This window comes from Pantherophis guttatus, chromosome 2 (assembly GCF_059756535.1).
Source record: "Pantherophis guttatus breed Tessera chromosome 2, ASM5975653v1, whole genome shotgun sequence".
Classification (NCBI taxonomy): Eukaryota; Metazoa; Chordata; class Lepidosauria; order Squamata; family Colubridae; genus Pantherophis; species Pantherophis guttatus.
In genome coordinates this window covers 54,372,686-54,392,890 of record NC_142064.1, presented here as the reverse complement: position 1 = coordinate 54,392,890, position 20,205 = coordinate 54,372,686, and the positions used below count along the sequence as shown (strand labels likewise).

The following is a 20,205-nucleotide window of genomic DNA, read 5'->3' as shown; positions in this document are numbered from 1 at the left end:
AACTAAGGCAGAGTCTCTTTTAAACTTTTTTTTTTCATATCTTTTTTTTATTATTATTATTTTTAATTTGATTTATATGCCACCCTTCTCCGGAGACTCAGGGCGGTTTACAATGTGCTCAGCAATAGCCTTCATCCTTTTGAATATTTATACAAAGTCAGCTTATTGCCCCCACAACTGGGTCCTCAATTTACCTACCTTAGAAAGGATGGAAGGCTGAGTCAACCTTGAGCCTTGGCGAGATTCGAACCTGCAGTAATTGCAGGCAGCTGGTCTTAATAACCAGCTTAATAACAGGGTGCCTTAGACCACTGTACTACCAAGGTTCTTTGGTAGTACAGTATATCTTCAGCAGTTCCCTCTTCCAAGATAAATATTAAAACACCTGGTTCTTCACTCTCCCACAGTATCTCACAGGAACCATTTGACAGAGTTGCACCCTTCATGATTTTATTGCCATGGATCAGGTGCCATAGTTGATCTCTGGGGCGGATAAGGCCTTCGTAGCAAAGCAGACAGGATTTAACCATCCAGCATCCCTGCTCTCATCTTTGGCCAAACCCATATCCTCACCTTCTGTTAAGGAGGGGGATTGGTGGACGCTTTCCTCTCTGGCAGGGAAATCCACCAGTAACTTGTTCCAAAGTAAATCTACCCTAACTTGCTTTACAGTAATTTGTTAGGACCATGTTACATACCAGTCTTGTTAATGAGGCAAAGTAAAGACCGGCTATGTTGATGGAGGAAATTCTTGTCAGCATACTTGGTTCTCCTTCATGCAGTGGAAGACAGCATGTTAAACTAACTGACTGTATGCTATGCAATGACGAGAACATATGGAATAGATGTGGCATGTGTATCCCTGCCATTACTATTTCTCAGAAGCTGTAGCACAGAAAACCAGGGGATGCTTTCTATGTGTGGTGATTAGTATTAATAGAAAAGACAAGGGTGTGCTATTTGTATTAATATAGATTATTTTTTTCCTCAATTCTGTTTCAAATGAATGACCTGAAGAAATCAGGAAAAAGATACACATATAAACTGTTCAGCTAGACTTGAGCTTTAGCTAGAAATCCCCATGTGAACTATATAGCAAGGTAGAGAAGGGGAAAAAAGAAAAAAAAATTCAGTGATACTTTACTTAGCTGTAAATGAGAACAAATTACTCTATGTGAAATATATCTAATTTTTGCCAAGATCGGTCTTCAGATATTTTAATACTGGTAATACAAGGTTGGATAAATGAAATGATGAAAGCTTCCTTAAAGTAGGTGATGCTGCTACAATCTTGAAATACTTGTTATGTCCCAACCTCAAAAAGCAATTACTCGACCTAGCTGTTCTAGATAATCACTCTTCTATCTCCAACCTTTCTTTATAGGCAAGATTGTAGACAAGGTTACCCCAGCATTTAAAGAGCATTCTGGATGAAGTAAATTATCTAGATTCCTGGATCCAGTCAGGGTTCAGGCTTGGGAATGGATTGGAAAGCTCCTTACTCTTTTTTGTGGATGATCTGTGGCAGGACTCATGTGGTCCCCCTCAACGCCCAAGAAACTAGAGATTCTTAGCAGCACTCAAAATCATTGACCATGGTGTCCTTTTTGACCATCTGCAAAGATTGGGCATCTTGGTCACTATTCTACAGAAGCTTTCTTGCTTCTGGAGAGATTCTATTCTTCATTGGTGTAGGAAGGGAAGCTGAGGCCTTCATCATTTGGCCCTTTTCACTATTCTTTTTCTTTATCTATAAATTCACAGGAAGAGATCATCACTCTCTTAGGATAAGTTATTTTTTCTATATTGATGAAAGCCAGTAATATATATCCATCTCAGGTTGACTAGATGATGTGGTGGAAATCTTGATCTAGTACCTGCAAGTTGTGTGAGTCTAGACAGTCTAAACAAACTCAGACTGAATTCCAGCAAAATGGAGTTACTCTTGATATAAAAACTGTTAATAATAGAAGTTATATGTTAGTTGGATTCAAAGAGCATCTATAAATTATTCTGAGAAAAACAGGTTCATGATTCTGCTTGGAGGTGGTCCAAAGAAGTGGAAACTGTTTGAAACTGATGATTTCTCCTACCCACCCCAGCAATATTTCTGATGTGCTGTACGGTCAGTTCCATGGGAAACACACTTTGACTTACACCTCTTTGCAAAATTCATGTCTTCACATCTGTCACGAACTTCTTTTGTGACTCACCCAGGGAAAAACAAAAGTTGGTATGCACAATTTTATTTGAGGAGGATTTTGGGCCATAATGCAAGGGCATTGCAGGAGAATGTGCAGTTGTTTTTTCATCCTGCCACCACCAAGTTTTCTCACCAGAGGTCCAACAGTGGGAGATGACTTCGGCGAAAATATTTCCCTGAAAACATGTTTCTTCACTCTCTGACTTTGCTTTCTGGCCTCTCAAGTTGTGGTGGTGATCTAATAGCATTTTTCTCTCTGCATATTTTGGCAGCGCCCCACCTCCTGGCAGACCAAATTGTCTGAGGAAAGTGAAATGCCTGCATATTGTTAACCCTAGACGGCGAGAAGCGTGCCGATTGCAGAAAGAGACTCCTAAATACCCAGAGTGGCGCTCGGATGCTGTTTGTCTTCTTTGGGTTTCTCCCGACCGGGATAAATAAGGCTGGAAAAAAAGATGGAAAACCAGAGAGGAAGAGGAACGACCGGGCTTGCACGTTTCCAATGGCATTACGTGAACAAATAAGAGAATCCGTCTGCCAGAATGGGCTTGTGTAACTTTGCAAATGTGCCAGAAACTTTGAAATCCCTCATCTCCTCCCCCTTTCCGCCCTTCCTCCAATTCTCTCCCTCTCTCCCACTGCTTCATTCCAGACTTCAGCGAAAGCGAGGACGAGGCGAAGGCTGCTCCTCCTCCCCAATCCCATCTCGCTGCAAAAGAAAGCACTGGGAGGAAAAGAAAGAGAACGAGGTGGGCTCGCTCGCTTTGCGCAAAATAAGTCGGAGGTCTGCAGCTGGGAAAGGAGAAGAGGAAAGCCGCCAACTGCTCCTTTTGACCTAACAGAATAAGAGTGTTGGGAGGGACCTTGGAGCGCGCTCCCCTTCCCTAGTCCTGCAGTGTCGTCGAGTGGAGTTCCCGCTCGCTTGTGAGAGACCCACGCCGTCGCCATGCGCCTCCATTCCCGGACTCCGCTTCTCCTGGGCCTTGCCCAGCTGCAAGCGTGTTTCTATTGGAGTTGCCTGCTGTGGCTGCCGGCGGACGGGATGCCACCGAGGAATCCGCCGCCCCCTCCTCCCGCCGTCTGGAGGCAGCGGATTCAATGGGAGAACAACGGGCAGGTGTACAGCCTCCTCAGCGTCGGCTCCCAGTATCAACCCGCGCGCCGTAGGGTCAGCCAGGAGCCCGCGCAAGGCGGCCACGTTTTGCTCCTCAGGGGCAACGACACTTCTCCTCGCAGGGCGCCGGGAAGCGCCGCAGGCAGAGGCGCCACTGCCACCCGAAAACCGGAGGCGCAGTACTGGTTCCAAGCCGGCTACGAGCAACCGTCCGACAGAAATGGCACGGACGGGGGCCGAGACAGAGCACAAGGGAGCCCCGCGGAGCGCGCCCCCGCCAGGACGGGCAATGAGACTGGCTTTACTCTAAGCAATCTCCGGCAGCCGCCCCGCGGAGACGTCATGGTGGGGGACGACCCGTACAACCCGTACAAGTACACGGACGACAACCCTTATTATAACTACCATGATACCTATGAGCAGCCCCGACAGAGAGGCCGCTACCGGCCGGGGTACGGCACCGGCTATTTTCAATACGGTAAGGGCGCGCATTTCAAGCAGTCACACCCAGGCGGCGGGGCAGGCTTGCTTAAAAGGAACGAGGTGAAGAATTGCACGTCTATTCTAAGGAAGTTTTTAAATATCTGCCCGCAGATACCGAATTAGTCGTTTGAGTCTGTAACGGTGTCCCTCCAAAAAGCGAGCTCCCCCCCCCCACCCCCAGATCCAACCCAGCCGCGTGGCAAGTCCCTCCCTTCTCGGCAGCCTGCGGGATTTCACCTCGGCCAGCCCCACATCCGCTGATCACCATCTGGTCCCAAGTCTCCCCCTCGCCCGGTAGTCGGTCGGGATCTTGCGCTAAAAAATAAGATGTTGAGAGTTAAAGTAATGCAAAACACCACGATGCTGGGAGCTACGAGGAGAGAGGACCCTCATTCTAATAGAACAGCAACCATTAGGAAGTGGAATTTATAAGGAGGGGGGAGTGTTAATGGTTCATTTTCTTAGATGGATTCCAGTCCCTTTTGCATATAAGTTTATTAGAACTTCATCAGCTTGCCCTTGACTTTAGATGTGACTATAACATGGCAAGGAGAAAGCTTTGTAGGTATGCTGGTCAAGGTTACTTGTATTATTTCAAGTGCTGTTAGGTTCAGCACTGGGACTGAACCAAACTTGAAAAGTAGAAATGTAGGTCTCCTAGATAACACTCAAATTCAAGATAGGCTGTTGTTGGCTTCATTTTGAGGCTCATGTTTGGTTGTAATTTAATATAGCCTACTTAATGGATGTTCACAGCCTTTTTGAGAATATCTATTGTTGCCTTAAGACAACAAGCATAATTTATTGTTCTAGACACAGTTCTGGTATCTGGCAAACTTATTGTTTTCCTCAGCTGGTGGCCTTATGAGGAAAATGCCTTTAAGATACATAAGAAAACTATTTTACAGGATCATGTGGTATAAATAGTTCCAATCTGGAAGACACATTGTATTTTAATGTTTCTTTTGATCTTCTGAAAAGTGATTTGTGGTCTTACTAAATGACTGTGTACAGTATAGGGTTCCCATTTGTCACACTATGACTAGAAACTGCAACTTTGGCTGCTTTTTTCAAGAGTAAAATTTGTAGATGTTTTCTGGGCCTGATCTATTTTCTGTATATTTGTGTGTGATTTGATGCACTGCAGGGTTGCCAGATTTAGTGCCAGATCCTTATTACATTCAAGCAGCCACTTATGTCCAAAAGACGTCTATGTACAACCTGAGGTGTGCTGCTGAAGAGAATTGTCTAGCTAGGTAAGTACAGGGATGACTTTGATTTCATATACTCATAAAATACCTGTTGAATAGAAAGATTATTGAATAAGTTTCAGTCTTTCCCTAAAGATTTTGGGGGAGTACAACTCCCAGTATCTCAATCTTTCCCCATGTTGACTGGGAATTCTAGTAACCTTTACATATTTGGAGAACACTAGATTGAAGAAGGCCAAACTATAGAATACAGGTTTATAAAAGAATTAACTTTTTGAGGCACATATTGTTTGAACATTATTGTTTTGTGCCCAGGATACATTATCAAAGATTTTGAATTGCACTGGTAACTTAACAAGAGGGAAATAGACATGATTTCAGTAGAATTTAAGCAGTGGAGAAAATTCCTTTACTATTCCAATTCATAAAACATACTGTTTTTATTAATGTCTGCTGAAAGCTTGATGACCAAGCTACATAAGGTTTCCATGCTTTGATTGTTTAGGAATTATTTTCTTACCAGGATCTGTTTTTCATTAACCCAGAGCTTTATTAATTTTTGAAAAGAAAGCCTTTATTGAGCACATTGCTTTGTACACAACAGAAGAAAGTAATTTTTAAATTGCTGTTTGATTATTGTAATGTGCAGTTATTTCTCAGCTATCTCCCTACTCTATTTTTAACTCATTGCATTTCAGCATCTAGATTAATTGATAATCAGATATCAAATCACAATCAGTGCAGTTCATTTCATAATGAAACTGTAATCGAATGCGTACATGTGGAAGTAAGTTACATTAAATGCAGTGGGGCTTTCATAAACATGCATTAGGATAAAGCTATGATAATACATGATAGTAGGAGTCAGCAAAGCTCTCAGAAATCCTTCAAACCAAAGCATCTCTTAGGAATGAAGGTAAATATATGTGTCCCAGGATAATGTTGCAGGATCCAATCTAAGTCGGTCACCAGGACCGACTTACTCTTCCAAGTTGACAAGGGACTATTGACTTCCCAGGCTTCAATCGTTTCACTGGCTATTTTTGTCCCTGTTCACCCAATATTCATATTAGCTGGGAAATTAAATGCATGTCCTTGCTCACTGCAGTGTGAGGCTATCAATGAGTTCAGGTCTCGTTGGTAGCCTCACATCGCAATGAACAATGAACATTCAATTTTGCAGGTACTATGATTATTGGGTGAGCAGGGACAAAAATAGCCAGAGAAATGATTGAAGCCTGAGAAACGGGCCCCTTGTCAGTCAATAGAAGTGCTGATCTACCACCAGTCTATCAGGTACATAGGAGCCGAGAGTGCAGTGGCACAAAGAAACAAAAATGATTTAATAGCCAGACATAAACACCCCAATTAGGTAAAAGCTACACATAATCAGGAACTATATAAATACAATGCATAGGATACCGCAGTGCACATATTCTGGAGAGAAAGTACCACCTTGATGACAGGCTCCAGCAGGAGCCCAAAAACTTGGAAGAATAAGTGTTCGGTCCCAGTGGCCAACGTAGATTGAATCCTGCAAAGCACCTCTCTCCGAAACTTAAAAGTAGCTGGGCCCTATACAAGGTTTGTACTGCTAGTTTGAGAGCTGTATCTAGTTGTTTGCCCATTAATCTGCATGGATACACGACGTCTATAGCAAAGGTAATGTGTCTGTAGACAGCTACAGTTTCTAGGCACACATGTGAAACACCAAGGACAGTTTCCAAAGGAGACATCAAGGTTTGAAAGGTTGTCACTGCTTAAATGCTAAAAAGCTTTAATTTGTGAAGCACTGCTTTTGAATCCTTGGCAAATCCTTGGCTTAATAATAAACAGACAGATGAGATATTTGAAATTAAGCCCAATTGAACTGAATGAGACTTGGTTCCAGTAGAGATGTTGCAATCTAATTTATGAACAGAGCTCTGACAACCTACACATATTTGATTTGTTTGACCATAGCAATTGTAAAAAAATGCCCAATAACATTTAGAGCTAAGTTTCAAATGGATTTTTATAACTCAAACTGATTCAAAGCAATGTTAGTCTAGATTTCATTAATATGCTTGAGGCAGGTACTTTTTCTTGGTTATAGTTGTAAATCTATATGGATTTTCTTTTTAATGGAAATGGAATTAAACTGCAGATGAAACTAGGAATATCATACGATTCCAGCTATATTTTTCTGTTCAGTTTTTCTTTTAATCAGAAAAATTATTGATAAAACAAATGAATTCTGCTGAAATTGATGGGGAAGAAAAAAGTGAAGAATCAAGGGGGCGGTCAACAACAGAAATAATAGGAAGAAACAAATCTAGAAAAATTGGACTGGTTGCCTAGTCTCTTAAAAACCTTCAGTACTGGAGCAATCGGAGACAAGTCGTTCCACTGATTAATTGTTCTAACTGTCAGGAAATTTCTCCTTAGTTCTTAATTCCATAAATTCTGAAAGAAACAGGAAACCTGAGTTGCTCAGTGACTTTATTCAAAGGAAGAATATTAATTAGAAAAAAGTGTTCAAAAGAATCTGGCTACCAATAGCGTTTGGCTGTATTTTATGTAGACTTAAATAAAAATGGAAATATTTTATGGTCTTAACTTTATTTTGAAGTTATGAATACTGATATCGAAGAGATTGTTATACTGCTGAGGGCAGTTCCACGTTTCCTGTAAATGAAAGTGATTCAACTAAAAAAATATCCATGTCTCTTATCAAGAAAGAATGAGAAACATCAATTATATTGCACAATATTTTTCTAATGTAGACATTCCATAAAAATTGTTTAGCAGCTTTAGAATCTTAAAAAGAGTGGATTTTCACTGGGTTGAATCCTTGTTAGTCATGCTTAAGGTGGACCATTGCAATTTATGTTAGTCCTGATTAACTTAACTCCCCGTTGTTTTCACTGATGAAAGCTGCATTAAGCCTGATAAATTCCAAGAGGAATTATTCAATTACACAATATAAATATGACATTTTAAATTAAGATCTACTTGTTAAACTATTTCACTCTCTTCATATGCATATTCTTGCAGCTCAGCTTACAGATCAGATGTTAGAGACTATGATAACCGAGTACTTCTGAGATTTCCACAGAGAGTGAAAAATCAAGGTACATCAGATTTCTTACCAAGCCGACCACGATACTCATGGGAATGGCACAGCTGTCATCAGTGAGTGAAGTGTTCAATGTGGCACTTTTAAATTATGTTCCTTTGTTATTTACTGTTTTTGTCTGTTCCACTCTTCTTGTTGCTGTTGTGTGGAAAACATTAAGATAACGTGCAGCAAACATGAGCCTGTGTATCACATTTGTTGGGCAGCTTCTTTTGTCTTTTCCTGGGTTGCACTGTGTAAATTCAGGAAATTCCTGAAGAAATTGTCAATAGGCTGGAATCTTCTCTGAATAACCATTTTCCTTTGATTTATAGCTCAATAAAGGAGTATTTTAGATATCAAAATGAATTGCTGAGTTTAATATATAAAATAGTGTCTAATTTGAGTGTAAACACGGTAATACTAGAATACTAAAAATAAGTGCATGGCACCAATCATCTTAATTTGTTTGTATAAACATTAATACCAATCAAATTTAATTGACAAGAAAGGATAAATTACATTTAAATATTGTAATGGAGGCATTACTGGGTAAAGGTATCTAATGTGGAGTCCTTTTCCTTCTGTGTAAATATGAATTATCTACATGTAAAAATACTGCAAAGATAATGGTTAACGTTATTTTTTATTATGAAAACACTAGCAAAAATCGGAATATAACTTTTGATCCTTACCTGTTGGCTGTCTTTATAATTTTAGATCATAAAGGTGAAATTCATTTTGAAGTGTGTGTGATTTCTTTTTCTATTCAATATCTCAGGGTTCTCAAACTGGATGCTTTTTAGATACATCAGAACTAGTAAGAATTTGCAGCCAGAGTAAGGAGAAAATATGTGGCCTCGGATTTCTAGGATCTGCAATTCCAAAATGCCTAGGAGATAATCTGGTTAAGGAAGTCTGAGATTTGGGCCACCATAGCCGGGCTGCCAAAATCCAGGTGACAATTAGAGGCCAGTAAAATATATATTGCTAACCAGATTTTTGCAGCTTAATGCAATGGCCATAAACAGCAATAATATTGTTAATAGAAAATGGTGGACACACTTCCCCTAGTCTATAAAATGACAATAGAACTGCAATATGCAAACAAACAAACAAACCTATCTGCATATATGTAGAACTAGAAGATGACCTGAGACCTTAATTTTAATTTATTTTGCATATTTTACTAGATCCATTTAAAAAAAGGAAACATTTCATAAAGAGAAGGATCTTAAATTTATGAGAGTAACACAAATAATTTTAGTCAGATAATATTGTTAAAACAAGACTAATAGTGCATATAGACTAATAGTGAAAGCCTTAGTAGGGCTTTCGGCTAATAGCGCCGAAAGCCCTACTAAGCAGGTATATACAAAAGTATGAAGGCTATTGCTTAACGCATTGTAAGTCGCCCTGAGTCTCCGGAGAAGGGCGGCATATAAATCGAACCAATAAATAAATAAAATAAATGAATCTACTTTCCATATTTAGCTCCTTACGTAATCTAATAGGAAATTTGAAAATAGCAGTTGCCTATTGTTTAAACAAACAACATATAACAACATTCTTAAAGGCTATATTTTATTATAATCATTGGAATTATAATATGTAGACAGTAGTATCACTGGACTTCAAAGTATTTGCCTAATAGAACTGAATACTGCAATATTTAAAATTTGGGAAAATATTATTTTGACTATTGCCTTGTTGACCCAAATTATTATTAAGATGTTGATTCCTGGTGCAATAAGTTAAAGTAATATTGTTTGTTAATTTATTAACAGACATTACCATAGCATGGATGAATTCAGTCATTATGACTTACTTGAAGCAAGCTCACACAGTAGAGTAGCTGAAGGACACAAAGCAAGTTTTTGTCTTGAAGACACTTCTTGTGACTATGGATACTATAGGCGATTTGCATGTACAGCCCATACACAGGTAATGTATAATTATTAATACTGCTATTCTTTAGACAGAATTTAGATTAATATCAGCTATCAATTTCTACAAACTATGAAACTTTGCATTACAAAGAAGTATATCATGAACAGTTTCACATCTTTTGATTTAGTTTTAAAGTGCTTAATCTACCAGAAAATAGTTAGGAATAAAATGAATGACAACTGATGTTTAAATTTCTTTAGGAATGGTGAGTAACATCTTTCTAATCTATTGCCAGGTAGAATGAATTAGTGTAAAATAAAGATAGTCCTCACTTTATGACAAGTTGTTATATAACTGAAATTATGACAGCCAAGAAATTTGTGCTTGATGGGCTGTAAATCACTCTGGCTGTCATAAATGCTGCTGCCCCCAGGGTCACATGAGTATATGTTGGGTGGGTCAGCATTATGATTGGCCACAACATTCTGCAATCACATGACTGGGATTCGCAACATTGTTTGCTGGTTTCTGACATTATTTGCGGTTTCCGGCAAAAATCTGCTATTAAGATGAATGAATAATTGGCTACCAGCTACATTTGCTTAATGACCACTGTATTTGCTGAACAAAGTCCACAAAAAAGGCTGGAAAATTACTTCCAGTCATATGAGTGCCCCAATTTATGACTACAATAATTTACAACCATCATTCTAGGCTTAATTACAGTAATACAGTAAGTCAAGGACTACCAGTATCCTTAATAGAATAGTACAAAGAATTATATCTATGAAGAGTTGCTCTGGGGATCTTAAGTTTAAGTTTTCTTAAAAATGGGCAACAGTTCCTGATAATCTTCCCTCCAAATAAAGAATGAAAATAAAAATCATAGGACTGCATAATTTTGAACCTAATCTTGATTATCCTATTGCCTTTTGGAATATAGCTGTCCTTTAGTAAATAGCAAGAGTTTGTAAATGAATTGTTTTACTCACTTGAAATATGTAATGCAAATCAAGGTAAGTGTTTCTTGAAGTTTTCTTTAAGTAAATTTCATTTCCAGAATGCTATTAATTTTCATTGATTAACCATCAGATTAAATTGAGTATAATCATGTTCAAGTTTATCAATTTGTCTTTCCTTAAACAATTTTCATTTTCAATTTAATATTGACATATATCAGTAACTAGATCCCTTTCAAAGATTTATTGCATTTTAAAGCTTGGTACAGAGAATTACTTAGCTGAGTGTGTTTCAACCTCGGCAACTTAAGATGGGTGAACTTCAACTCCCAGAATTCCCCAGCCAGCATTAAAGTTGCTGAAATTGAGAAATACTGACTTAGCTGGTAGACAGAGATAGTTGATGATGGGTTGTTCATATTTTGAAAATGATGTGAAAGAAGTGCATTGTACTCTGCACAAGAGCAGCTTTCTTTGTTTTTGCGATTTGTTTAAGCAGCTCCATTTTTTGAAACTTCCACATAAGCCTGAAAAAAAACCTGCAGCTGTTAAGAGTTGCTTTAATTTTAATGAGTAGATTTGCTAATATCAACTTCGAGTTTGTAATAGTTTGCTCAATTCTCTTGGTGCATTGGCTTAAAGGAAATATCAACATTATCATCAGCTTAGGCTTGGATCTTTCTGCCCTTAGTATTATGAATTATTTACTTACAGTATATAATACTATCTAGCAGTGTTTCATGAACAGTATTTTTATTAAATATTAATTTAAATAATCAAATAATAATATATAATGTACTACAAATAAGTATTACAGGACCAGTTTGGTGTAGTGATGAAGGTATTAAGGTAGAAACCAGGAGACAATAAATTCTAGTTTTACCTTAGGCACAAAGCCAGTCACAAACTGACCTTGGGCCAGTCACTTAATCTTAGTCCTAAGAAGTAAGCAATGGCAAACCACTTCCAAAATCTTGCCAAGAAAACTGTAAAGGGCTGAATGAAAGAAACAGCAAAGACCATATTTTTATATAATCTACATCAAACTAGATCTATGTTTGCAAAAATCTAATAATTATGCTTCAATATTACCTAAAATTTAAAAGTAATAGCATTAATAGTGAAGGTAATAGACCATAGATGAAATCTTGATTCAGATTTCTTGTGTTAGGGTCCTGTTCAGGTGAAAATTACTAACATTCTCTCTTTTATTTTGACTTGCTATAAACATATCCTCCTGTTCCTCTATACATTTTTCAGCAGCATTACTTCAGTTTTCTCATAGCTGATAGAACTGTATTGCATCATAATAAATTTCAACAATGTTCTTGACTATATTTTGATTGACACCACTTACAAGCATATTATGTCTGATGCAGCCGGCAATAATTAGTCTCTACAGCATGTATCTCACAATTACAAATAAGTAACCAACTATATCAAGCCTTATAGTATCATATTCTGAATTTTTTAAAGAATTTATCTCCATCTCATTTTAACATGATCATTTTAATAGCTTCATTTTATGAAGCATTTTCCTCAGCAATTACTGAAGACTGCAGTCTGATTCCAAATCTAAAAAACATATTCAGCTGCCAGCATTCTATATACCCATGACCTTCCTTTCCGTAGCCAAGACTGTTCTTGCCAAGTGACACAAAGTCTGTGACTAAACATTATACTTTCCCTAGAAACAGTCAAGATATCACTTAGAATAATTTCATGGTAGAGAAAGGGATGGACCTTGTATATCGGAAATTGTGAAGACTATATATGTAGCTTAAATGGAGCTATCCATTCAGGGTATTCAAGCATGATAGCAGTTAGAGGATAGCAGCATAAGCATCTGTTTTACTAGCTTATTCCAATGGATGTCACTGTTTGCTTTTAGACCAGCCATGTATCTCAAGTATTAGACATAAAATACTTGAAGAAGAAAAATCTGCTGGTATTTGAAGACTGTTGAAGGCTGCAGATATGGCAAAAATAAACCAATAATCTTTACAGAAGAAAAGTGACTATTTCTTTATTCTACAAGTAATATATGCTTATACTGTATTTTAAAATGGTTATTCTCTCAAGTTTTTAAAAAAATCAACATTACATTTCTAGGGGCTGAGTCCTGGTTGTTACGATACCTACAATGCTGATATAGACTGCCAGTGGATTGATATTACAGATGTTAAACCTGGAAATTACATTTTAAAGGTAATCACATTTCATTAATTAGAAAACCCAAACTTATTTAGTATTATATGAAACCTGTAAAGTATAGCATGTATTTCTTTTGTAGGTTAGTGTCAACCCTAGTTACTTGGTACCGGAATCAGACTATTCCAACAACATTGTACGTTGTGATATCCGTTACACAGGCCATCATGCATATGCCTCTGGATGTACAATCTCCCCGTAAGTTCTTTCTTGTTTCTCTCTAGTATTTTGCAGTAGTACTAGTAAAATGTAGCATGAAGATAGAAGTGCATTATAATGACAGGAAGTATATGAAGTACTTTTTTTAAATGAAATTGTCAGACACAATGTTTAATTAAAGTTATGTGCTATACTGCTATAAGGGATTTATGTACTCTTTTTCTTTGCCATACTATGGCTACTCTTAGTAGAATTCTCTTAAGTAGAATTCTACATTAATCTTAATATAAATTTTGACACAATCAGGGAGCCTACTTTTTTTGAGCTAGCTATGGTTCAAATTATCCTTCCTTAACCAATTGCTTTATAAAATACTTTGTAAATGAAATTGTCATCTAGTATCTGGAGGATGCCAGGTTGGGAATAACAACTTTCTAGTCAAAGCCTCCCCCCACCCCCCACCAAAAGTTCAGGTATGATAGGAAATTACACTCATTTTTAAAAGTAAAACATTTATTGTCCCCAAAAAGGTGGAAGTTGTTTTAGGAAGGAGTTTGAAGGCATGGCGTATTGGGGCTGTACAGCATTGAGAGTTAACTTATACAGGAGACGTATCTGCTTTCAGGGATATGACTTGGATCGAACCTGGAAACAGATAAAGCTGTTTTAAAAGGTTACTACATTTGCAAGCCATATTTATGGAACCAAATCCCTACAAAGTAGGGCTGTGTAGTACTTCAGATTCAGTTCCAAAAAGGTTCTCCAGAGCACATGGGACTTGTCTGCAACTTTTTAAAGCAGCTGGATGTTTTCCATCCAACTGCTGTGCAGAAATACATGTAATCCTGGGAAAAGGCATGGCTGCTTTAGAGTTGCAGATAGGTGTTGCATTCTGGGCCCCTACATGCTTTGGAGTGCCAGGCAGTGTTGTTATGATTTCACATACCTGGAACTGGGCCTATGTCTGCCTGTATTTTATACTTGTTTTGGTTTCATGTTAGATTCATTCCATTATAAAAATGAAATTGCCAAACTTTCATTTCCTCCCCCCCCCCAAATCTGTCTTAATTGAGTCGCCTAGAATGAACCTAGAATAATGCCAGACTCAATTTTGTTTGCCAAAGCATGATACTTGGATTGGATTGTTTGTGAAATGTAGAAATCCTGTTTTGAACCTTTAAAGGGATCGGTACTTCCCTACTGCTACATGAATTTTACAAACAGCTGCTTTTATTTCTAGCTCACATTGACAAATCCCTAACAGTAGCTATCTATTAAAAATATAGACCATAGTCACAATTATGACCCGCTTTGACTTCTCCACTCAAAATCATGTAATTATACATGATCTTACAGGAGAACACCCATGTAGATGTTAGAAAGTTGAGTATTTTCCATTTTCCAACATGTCTATATCTGAAAACTTTGTATTGTTTCTGTGTGAATATTTAAGTAGTTGCCTAAACATGGCATTTGTACATATCAGATTTAGTATTAATCTTTCAGTAACTAAAATTATTTATAATAATGTAACGTTTGCCTTAATCTCTCTACAGCCAATTTCCATATTGTTTTCCTTTAATCTTTAATTTGCATTCAATAATTTAGCATTTGGCATCTATCACTATTGCTGCTACATGCTATTTATCAAATAACAAATTGAAAAAAATCACTATCCATTTGAAGTAGTGGTTGGTTTACAGAACCAATGGAGGGACCATCCTTTTTTTGCTGCAGCTCGTTAATGACTTTAAATGTCACCAGTTCTATTAGCAGAATTTGACATTTTTGAAATCTCAGAATTAAAGTTTAAACACTGGAAATTATTTTGAAAGACTCTAAACTTCTTTTAGAGTCAGGTTTTTTTTTAAATGGAAAGAATAAATGTCTTCTCAGACTACTTAGATTAGTTACCAAAGATTTACATGAATGGATATTAAGTATGGGAAAAGCATTCAAAAATGCTTGGTGAAGCACATTAGCACAAACCTAGAAGTGTTTAAATAGCTGCATTCTTTAGGTTCATTTCACTTTCAAAGGCTGTCCCTGTCTGTGCTGTTGGTCCTAGTAGAATGTACAGGTAGTCCTCGATTTACAACAGTTCACTTACTGACCATTCAAAGTTACAACACGTCTGAAAAAAATGACTTATGACAACCATTGCAGCATCCTCACGGTCAAGCGATCAAATGTCAGATGCTTGGCAACTGACTCATAGCCAGATTCACTTAACAACTGTGATACTAACTTAACAACTGCAGTGATTCACTTAACAACTATGGCAAGCAAGGTTGTAAAATGGGGTAAAACTCATTTAATGTCTTACTTAGCAACAGAAATGTTGGGCTCAATTGTGGTTGTAAATCGAGGACTACCTCTATATAGATGTACAGATGAGTAAGGATAGCTTTTAAAGCAGCTCTGAAAGGCTCCTAAAAGATGCTACTACATTACTACTCCTTGCTTTTAGGAACGATGTTTCATTCGTGACAATGCAGATAGTGAACCATCTGTCTAGTGCTTCTGTCTGCAGTGTTCATAAAAATAATTTAAGCAAAAGACAATTACCTAACAATGGTAGGCAAATTAACTGAAATCCAGTTCAGATTAATAATCCAGTTTGAATTTTTGAGTTGACTCATCAGTTTTAATTGGAATAATGTGTATATAATCAGAATCATCTGAATCCTCAAATTGAATTGTCTTGATTAAAAAAAAATTGATGACTCAATCAAATCTCATCCAAACTGAATTTCTAAATTGAAATTTACCATATTCTAATATTTAATAAAAATTCCTAATAAAAATATTTATTGCATGTTTAAAATTGTTATTTGTAATTTTCTGTGCAGCATTCTGTTCCTAATAATAAACTTGTCTTTTTTCCTGTAGATATTAGGATGAAAGAAAATTGGTTTACTGATACCCAAGGTTTGGAGATGCATTTATTTTATAAACTGAATAGGATGTAAACACTTTTGAAAAATGAGAAGAAGGACCAGAAAATATATTCAAAGAATTTTAATCTGACTCTGAAGCATTAAGAACTTCTTCAAAATGAAATGCTTGTTTGATTCAGCTATTCAGCTTTTGAAGCCAGTGAGACAATGGTACTCTATAGAAAGAATAATGAATTCTAAAGGAAGTTAACCTACTTATATAAATATCTTTTCCATTGACTACTGGAAATCAGTATATTTGAAAGTGCTTCTTAGAAATATAAAGGGTGCTAGCATAAGCAGATATCCAAAGAGCTGCTTTCAATTTCATTGGATGGTTGAGGCATGTCTAATGGGAGTTTAAACATTTATGTTTAAATAACAGTAGGCCCATTGCTACATAGTATCATGAAAATCTTCTAAAATCTTTTTGCAATATTTTTTGTTACCAACAGCCAATGGTACTAGTGTCCAAATCCTCTGGGATTATAGAGTAATTTCATAATTCTTTGATATGCAGTCGTATAATACTGATTGTGAAAAGTATAGGAAGGAACTCTAGTTGTGGAACAAATTGGTAGGGAAGATGAAGCTTCCACAAATACCAAAGCTTTGTTTTTTTGTCTAATAGATACAAAAGTAGGCTTCATTTTAAAGGAAAGATTTATGCTTAAAATCCGATTACATATAAAATGATTCTATTTTTAAAGCATTAGCAGGCAAATAATCTTAAACCAAAAAGTATATCAGTATTTTAATACATTACTTAGAATATTAAAACACCAGATTTGCCTATTTCCAGTGCTTCTTGCAGTCTGCTTTGCATTTTCTCTCCCCCCACCTTCCCTCAACTGGAAAGAGTTTCAATTACAGATGTTGGAAAGATTTTGAATTACAGATGTTTAGAAACCACTTCCCATGAATTGGACTTGGATAACAGATTGAAAATGATATATTTTTACCAGAAAAAAAAAAGACTGAGCTCATAAGCTTTATGTTATGCTTTATGTTGTGTTCCATTATAAAATCTACAGTTTCTAGCTACATAAAAAAACAAACAAACAAAAAAAACCCATTCAGGTGAAGTCATAAAATGAGCCTTACCCAGATTTGTCTCTGTACCTCATGAACATATAAGAAAATGTTCTTCTAAAATATTTGTTTAGAAAATCAAAATGAATTATTTTATATATACGTGAAAGCACGGATGTGCTCATATGAACATATACTCAAGCCTGTAAGTACCTGCATCAGTCAGGTATTATACAATCTTGGAAATAAAGTTGTAGTTCAAATTTCTACTTAGGATATTACATAGAGCAAACCAAATTTGAACCACGGTTAATTGTACTAAGGAATAGTAGTTCAACTACTATTGAAAGAGATTGAAATTTTTCCTCAAAATGGGTGTATAAATCCTCGTTCACTGAATCATCTTGACATAGAATTCTTAAATTGCGATATACATGCTATTATATGACATGTAACATTTGGAATATATGAAATAATTTTTTGTGGAAAGATTTTATAGTTTGAATCCCAAACATTTGGGTGTTTTTTAACTCATTGTCCAGTTTCTGTGACGAGATTCCATTCTAGAGCAAATTTCCCTAAATCTGCTCTGGAACACCTATGACTGCATTGTAAAAAATTAGCAATTTACCGTCATCCAATGAGCACTATAATTTGTTCCATCCATTTAGATTAAGCATTTATTCTATCATTCAAGCAACATGCCCACAAGTCTGGACAAAATCACAGGACTGGATCCTTCCTATCAGTAGTGGGTTTCAAATTTTTTTTACTACTGGTTCTGTGGGTGTGGCATGGCTTGGTGGGCATGGCAGGGGAAAGATACTGTAAAATCTCCATTCCCACCCCCCTCCAGGGGAAGGATACTGTAAAATCTCCATTCGGCTCCATGAGCTGAGCTGGCACAGTGGTTAGAGTGCAGTACTGCAGCTACTTCAGCTGACTGCTAGTTCAGCAGATCAGCGGATCAAATCTCATCGGCTCAAGGTTGACTCAGCCTTCCATCCTTCCGAGGTGGGTAAAATGAGGACCCAGATTGTTGGGGGCAATATGCTATTTAGTGTCTTTGGTGTAAGCCGCCAAGAATCCTCGGAGAGTGGGCGGCATAGAAATATGAATAATAAAAATAAATAAAATATAAATTCCCACCCCAATCCAGGGGAAGGTTACTGCAAAATCCCCATTTCCTCCCAATCAGCTGGGACTTCGGAGACAGAGAATAGATGGGGGTGGGACCAGTCAGAATTTTTAGTACCGTTCTCTGAACTACTCAAAATTTCCACTATCGGTTCTCCAGAACTGGTCAGAACCTGCTGAAACCCACCTCTGCTTCCTATCCACTTGTCAAGGCCGCCTCATCTTTTTGATAGATGTTGAACTGCCAGTCCTGATCATATTCTCAACCATACATAAACATATGTTGCACTATTATGTCAACCACTTGAATACCTAAACTCGTTTTTTAAAAAAACCCAGACTTTTGTAGCAAGGAACTGTAACTGGTATTGTGACACTAGTAACTACTTAGAGGACACTCCCTCAGGAAAGTTGCTGATCTTCTCTCTAGTAAAGTAAAAGATAGTTGGCCTGACAATTGAGTAACTTTGCCATATAGGATCACAATGTATAAGATGCATTTTTCTTATGATAAAACCATATTTTCATGTCTAAACATAGAGTATCTGTTATTTATTATGTGAACAGAAGGTCTGTGTAGAATCCAGAAAAAGGCCTGAATAGAAAAGGATGCTATTTTGTGAAGGATGGGATGCTGTCATTTAAGAATTTTTGTTGACCCTAAATCATTTTTCTTATCAACTTGGCCACTCAACTGGAAGAAACGTTGAATGTGGCAAAGGTCACAGGAGTGTTCCACATTGTGAGGTTGACCCATCTATGTGACTCACTAAAAACAAAATCTTTGCTGTGCCAAATACTTCATAATGCACTACATTAAAATATTTTTTTTTAATGACAAACTAATAATGGAAATTTCTATACATTCCTATCATTTCAAGCTGGATATAACTGAGGTTTTATACTCATTTCATTAAAAGTGGTCTATCCTGTGATTTTCAACACATTTTCACACTCTACAAATTACAAAGGTGCTTATGTATTTAACTTGAACTGAAAAAAGTAAATCTTATTTTCCCAAAAACTTTAAAATCTAAACATCTTTCTATGAAGTAATTTATAATTAATCATACACTAACATTGTATTCTTCACAGAACTTCCATATTCTTGTACTGTTTGCAAATTTATGTGAAAATGACAAATAAAAATGTTTCAAATGCTCAAGGTCTCCTCTAGATTCAACCAAAATGCAGTCTAAATCTTTAATAAGGAATTATTAAATTCTGGGAATTTGGGGTAGAACACAGGACTCCAGAATGCGGAATAGAAAACAAGACCATGTTCCCCAAAAGAACTCTTCATAATGGTGGTAAAATAGCTACAGCTCAGATACAAGCAAGGAGCTGGACGCTGAATTGTGGGAGTGCTGTTTCAGAGGAGAGTTCAGTGCTGGCCCATGGGGGACGCTGGTGTGGGTCCACAGAGGATCGGGGAGTGACCACCCATTGCCAGTAGAACAGCTCCCAGGCAGGTGGCTGATACCCGGGAGGGGATCACCCGGCCTCCAGTGAAATGTTTCCAGTGCGACCAGCCAGGCCGTCGTGTGGCTGAATGTCCGGCTTCTACCCCCCCAGGCCGGTCCTCCCCGGTTAAGCTAGGTGAAGAAGACGCCACTGAAGACTCCCGAAAAGTCCAGAGTGGTAACCCTGGCAGCGGTACCGTCATCCGCAACCCGGGCAGGAGATGACATACCGGCGGATGAATACAAAAACCCTATGACAGCGATGATAATGGGGAACTGATGGTGAGTGAACTCATGGCTTTGGCGG

At 37.4% G+C, this 20,205-nt stretch overlaps 1 protein-coding gene across 2 annotated transcripts; it reads left to right on the top strand.

Moving 5' to 3' along the window:
* Positions 1–2,296: 2,296 nt before the first annotated feature.
* LOX (lysyl oxidase) lies at positions 2,297–19,597 on the top strand. Of its 2 annotated transcripts, XM_034432831.3 has the most exons (7): positions 2,297–3,795; positions 4,948–5,056; positions 8,048–8,185; positions 9,896–10,052; positions 13,070–13,165; positions 13,251–13,366; positions 16,220–19,597. In XM_034432831.3, exons 1-7 carry the CDS (start codon positions 3,150–3,152, stop codon positions 16,224–16,226), a joined length of 1,269 nt encoding a protein of 422 aa, XP_034288722.2. In that variant the 5' UTR covers positions 2,297–3,149; the 3' UTR covers positions 16,227–19,597. The 2 variants fall into 2 exon arrangements, with proteins under 2 accessions (XP_034288722.2, XP_034288723.2); XM_034432832.3 differs by lacking the exon at positions 16,220–19,597 and having other exon boundaries at positions 2,476–3,795; positions 13,251–13,370.
* The last annotated feature ends 608 nt before the right edge of the window (positions 19,598–20,205 follow it).

Excerpts from the sequence above, each read along its gene's own strand:
- LOX (XM_034432831.3), top strand. The coding sequence starts at position 3,150 with ATGCGCCTCCATTCCCGGACTCCGCTTCTCCTGGGCCTTGCCCAGCTG. Across the intron at positions 8,186-9,895 it reads GAATGGCACAGCTGTCATCA|ACATTACCATAGCATGGATG; the intron begins GTGAGTGAAGTG and ends ATTTATTAACAG. Across the intron at positions 13,166-13,250 it reads CTGGAAATTACATTTTAAAG|GTTAGTGTCAACCCTAGTTA; the intron begins GTAATCACATTT and ends TTTCTTTTGTAG.